The following is a 5,333-nucleotide window of genomic DNA, read 5'->3' on the forward strand; positions in this document are numbered from 1 at the left end:
ACTTATGCTATTAGCATGTACAGCACTTTGTGAACTCTGGTTTTATGTTAAAGTGCTTTATAAATAAAGGTGGTATGGCATGGTATGGTATATATCGTACAGAACAAATTGGCCGCTCACGCTGTAAATTACTAGTTTTTAATAGCTGTTTTTGTTGCCCTGGCAACTTTTAATTAATTTCGAATTTCCTTATCAGATGATATCCCAGCTCATGAATTTTTCCTTGAGCCTTGTAAGTACAATATTTTGTGGCCATCTGGGGAAGACAGAGCTGGCAGGAGTGTCTCTGGCCATTGCAGTAAGTGAAATTCAAACACTCACCTTTTATTAAGTCATTAAACCAATAGAAAAGTGACATCCAATCCACCAATGTTTTCTAATGTATTTCCAGGTTATTAATGTTACAGGTATATCTATTGGTAGTGGTTTGGCATCAGCATGTGATACTCTGGTTTCTCAGGTGCGAATCTTTGATCCATCACAAATAATTTATCATCGGTGCTTAACAATAGTAATGGCAGACTAAACTGTTCTGTGCTTTTAGACCTTTGGAAGCCATAACCTGCTGAAAATTGGAGTTATTCTGCAGCGGGCCATCCTCATTTTGCTCCTGGCCTGCTTCCCCTGCTGGGCCATCCTTATTAACACAGAGCCAATTCTGCTGGCTGTCAGACAAGAACCAGAGGTGGCAAGGTCAGCCGTCACAATCCGCTAATGCTTTCTTGAATTTTAAAATGTGTGTTCATTTTGATGGGATAAAATCAGTCTCTCTCTCTTTCAAGGTTGTGTCAGATGTATGTGAAGATCTTTATGCCCGCACTTCCTGTAAGTATGTCTAAAGCTAAGTGTGCATGTGTGTGCAACACAAAAGCCACAAAATTGAACCAAGTGGAAAGTCATCTAAGTGGGAGAGAGGAAGAGGGTGACATGCATCTCCTTGGAGGCTGACCTGATTGTTCCTTGCATGTCCCTTTTATTAATGTTTTAAGATAGATTTAGAGTCACTCTTCCAAATAAAAATACACCTACAAAAAGGAGGCCTTGCTAATCCCAGACACAGAAATCAAATATCCCCACAGTAAAATCTTTTCCAAAGTGGGCTAACTAGTCAGCTAGATAAATTCAACCCTGTTTTTTAAGTAGCTAGTGATCGCGTTATTTTAAGTAGAAATCAATGAGTCTATAAAGTCTCTGCTGGACACTTACTTAGTTGGTTAACTTACCTAGTACAGCATAGCTCTACTTATTTTCCCCCTTGTACAGGTGTATTTGATGATGTAACAAGCTGTCACTACCAAACAGGATGAGTCCCAGTCTAATCACATTAGAATAAAATGTTTCAAATAATTGCAACTCAGACTATGTTGTTCTTTTCATTCTGTTTTTTATTTTTTTGGTGTGTGTGTGTTTCTGTGTGCCACAGGCTGCATTCATGTACTCATTAGAAACAAGATATCTGCAAAACCAGGTAAATATCTCCGTGATTATTTTGAATAATACAGTTTGGATCGCAGGGTATACAGATTGTGTTCTTCTTTTATCTGCAAAATGATAGAGTGGATTGAATATACAATATGTGTCTGTAAGTGAGACTCCAGTCCTACTGGCTACAATGTTTAATAATTGATGGTGTCCACATACAGATAGCAAGGAGATCAGAGCTCCTTGAGCCCTTTCATGTCAATAAAACTATGATTCACTTTACTTGACAAACACTGCGAACTGCTGTTTTTGATTACAGGAAATCAGTCAGATATTTAATCATCCTTTTGTCTGTTGTGGAAAACTGTAATGATGTCATGTACAGCGGGTAAAATAAGTATTGAACACATCACCAATTTGCTGTTTCTTCAGCAATACAGGAAGTGCAGAATTATTAGGCAAGTTGTATTTTTGAGGAATAATTTTATTATTGAACAACAACCATGTTCTCAATGAACCCAAAAAACTCATTAATATCAAAGCTGAATGTTTTTGGAAGTAGTTTTTAGTTTGTTTTTAGTTTTAGCTATTTTAGGGGGATATCTGTGTGTGCAGGTGACTATTACTGTGCATAATTATTAGGCAACTTAAAACAAATATATACCCATTTCAATTATTTATTTTTACCAGTGAAACCAATATAACATCTCCACATTCACAAATATACATTTCTGACATTCAAAAACAAAACAAAAACAAATCAGTGACCAATATAGCCACCTTTCTTTGCAAGGACACTCAAAAGCCTGCCATCCATGGATTCTGTCAGTGTTTTGATCTGTTCACCATCAACATTGCGTGCAGCAGCAACCACAGCCTCCCAGACACTGTTCAGAGAGGTGTACTGTTTTCCCTCCTTGTAAATCTCACATTTGATGATGGACCACAGGTTCTCAATGGGGTTCAGATCAGGTGAACAAGGAGGCCATGTCATTAGTTTTTCTTCTTTTATACCCTTTCTTGGCAGCCACGCTGTGGAGTACTTGGACGTGTGTGATGGAGCATTGTCCTGCATGAAAATCATGTTTTTCTTAAAGGATGCAGACTTCTTCCTGTACCACTGCTTGAAGAAGGTGTCTTCCAGAAACTGGCAGTAGGACTGGGAGTTGAGCTTGACTCCATCCTCAACCCGAAAAGGCCCCACAAGCTCATCTTTGATGATACCAGCCCAAACCAGTTCTCCACCTCCATCTTGCTGAGTTGGACTGGAGCTCTCTGCCCTTTACCAATCCAGCCACGGGCCCATCCATCTGGCCCATCAAGACTCACTCTCATTTCATCAGTCCATAAAACCTTAGAAAAACCAGTCGTGAGATATTTCTTGGCCCAGTCTTGACGTTTCAGCTTGTGTGTCTTGTTCAGTGGTGGTCGTCTTTCAGCCTTTCTTACCTTGGCCATGTCTCTGAGTATTGCACACCTTGTGCTTTTGGGCACTCCAGTGATGTTGCAGCTCTGAAATATGGCCAAACTGGTGGCAAGTGGCATCTTGGCAGCTGCACGCTTGACTTTTCTCAGTTCATGGGCAGTTATTTGGCACCTTGGTTTTTCCACACGCTTCTTGCGACCCTGTTGACTATTTTGAATGAAACGCTTGATTGTTCGATGCTCACGCTTCAGAAGCTTTGCAATTTTGAGACTGCGGCATCCCTCTGCAAGATATCTCACTATTTTTGACTTTTCTGAGCCTGTCAAGTCCTTCTTTTGACCCATTTTGCCAAAGGAAAGGAAGTTGCCTAATAATTATGCACACCTGATATAGGGTGTTGATGTCATTAGACCACACCCCTTCTCATTACAGAGATGCACATCACCTAATATGCTTAATTGGTAGTAGGCTTTTGAGCCTATACAGCTTGGAGTAAGACAACATGCATGAAGAGGATGATGTGGACAAAATACTCATTTGCCTAATAATTCTGCACTCCCTGTATGTGGTAAGCATGCATACAGGGCACGGTAGTTGAGTGCATTACTTATTGATTTGAAATAGTTGTACCAGTTGATTAAAGGTCTTTCTGTAGCTCTCCACAAGTGGTGCTTGGCTCTTAGACAACTCTTCTGATAATTCTTTTCACTCCTCTGTCTGAAATCCTGCGGCTAGCACCTGTTCATGGTAAAAATTTTGTTCTTTCCTCTCCCAGATTATGGCCCCAACAGTGCTCATCGGAAACGTCAGTAGTTCAGAAATTCTGCTGTAACCAGCGCAATCAATATGATTTGCAACAATAAGGTTGGGAGGGGCTCGAGAGAGTTCATTAGCTTTACCCATCATGAGATGATTCTTGTGTGACACCTTGGAAATGAGATACTACTTATAAGCAATCAGTTGGGACTGAACCAAAAGTGACAGGGTTGATTTCAGCTGGTGTCATGACTGTCCATGCCTTTTTAAACCTCCCTTTCTTCATGTGTTAAGTAGTTTTTCCCTGTGTCATTTCTCATTGTTACTTAAAATCGAACGCATGGACATCTATGGTTTGATTTCTTTGCGTTTGTTGATTGGATGGGTTGTTGCTGACATATAGTGAGAATTTCATGGCAATAGCAGCTTTACAAATATATTTACTTAGTAAATTGGTGACGTGTTCAATACTTATTTTACCCAGTCTATCTGGCCTGTCATTTCACCATTTCCTAATTAAAATAAACTTGTTGCATTTCTGTTTTAGGGCATTATATGGCCACAGGTCATCACAGGCTTTGTTGTCAATCTTCTAAATGCACTCATCAACTACATCGTCCTCTTCCCGTTAAACCTTGGAGTTGCGTGAGTTTGTTTTATTGGATTGCACATGACTTTGTTAATATCGTCTTTAGTGGTATCAGCTGACATCATCACATACTGTATAACCAACACGACACATTGAAATAATCTTTACAGAGGTTCTGCAATAGCCAATGCCATTTCCGAGTTCTTAATGGCTGGAATCCTCTTTACTTATATCATATGGAAAGGACTTCATAAGGCCACTTGGGGAGGTGAGTACTGCATATACACTGGATACTGGTTATTTTTAATATTAAGAGAAACCCAAGTGAGTTTAACAATGATTAACAACTAACAGAAACCTTTAACTATATAAAATATAAGTTGTTTTTACACAATTACAAGATGAACAACTTGTTAGAAGCGTTTAAAGAAAACATAAACATGTCTGAGAAAGACTATTATTTTAACTATTGTCATGATGACAGCTGGATGTAGTGACTTTTAATGGAAGGGTTAGGTGGATGAGGTCAACAGATCACCAGATAAAAGTCCGAAGGTCGAAGCTGAAGTTGGACTGAACTGACGAATCAAGCATTTAAGAAGCAATAAAAAACAAAAACCTACAACCAGGTTACAAACAAAATGAGCAGAGTTATAACAAGTTCATGTTTATTTTCCCTTTAAGTGGACCTGTTTTATTTTACTTTATTTTCTGTTATTATACTGTGACATTGGTGAGTGCTCACATTACACAGGGCTACTTTGAAAGACTAGGTAATCCCTGTAAGCAAAGCCCAGACTTCAGACTGCTCTAAATGCTCAACTTTTCAACTCTTAGATTATGATGCTAAAGATAAGTGATTTCTTTCATACAGCCTGGGTGTAAATATGGTGATCCAAACCATCCGCTGTTTTAATCTAAGCAGCAAATCAGAACAAAGTTGTCCTTACAGCGAGAGGAGCTAAAATGGCTTGTTTTTCAAAATGAAAAAATCCAAAGCAACAGACTGAGAGATGAGAACACCTAAAGGGAGCAAAAAAAAAAAGGAGGAGACGATTAAAAATTTAAGCAAAGCCACATAAGCACACAAGTCCAAGGGTGTCATGTTTACTGCTGTGGCAGGCAGGATGAGGATCCAAA

General features: G+C 39.2%; 1 protein-coding gene across 1 annotated transcript in view; it reads left to right on the forward strand.

The window, feature by feature from the left end:
• Positions 1-5,333, forward strand: part of slc47a3 (solute carrier family 47 member 3) — a 23,069-nt gene that overhangs the window by 1,391 nt on the left and 16,345 nt on the right. Inside the window, exons 2-8 of the mRNA XM_005739374.2 lie at positions 197-298; positions 392-460; positions 545-693; positions 783-825; positions 1,424-1,468; positions 4,152-4,249; positions 4,364-4,461. Coding sequence (XP_005739431.1) covers positions 197-298; positions 392-460; positions 545-693; positions 783-825; positions 1,424-1,468; positions 4,152-4,249; positions 4,364-4,461 — 604 coding nt within the window. The remainder of the gene's footprint in view (positions 1-196; positions 299-391; positions 461-544; positions 694-782; positions 826-1,423; positions 1,469-4,151; positions 4,250-4,363; positions 4,462-5,333) is intronic.

The sequence above is a fragment of the Pundamilia nyererei genome, unplaced genomic scaffold, assembly GCF_000239375.1.
Source record: "Pundamilia nyererei isolate P.nyererei 1_Seehausen unplaced genomic scaffold, PunNye1.0 scaffold00091, whole genome shotgun sequence".
Taxonomy (NCBI): domain Eukaryota; kingdom Metazoa; phylum Chordata; class Actinopteri; order Cichliformes; family Cichlidae; genus Pundamilia; species Pundamilia nyererei.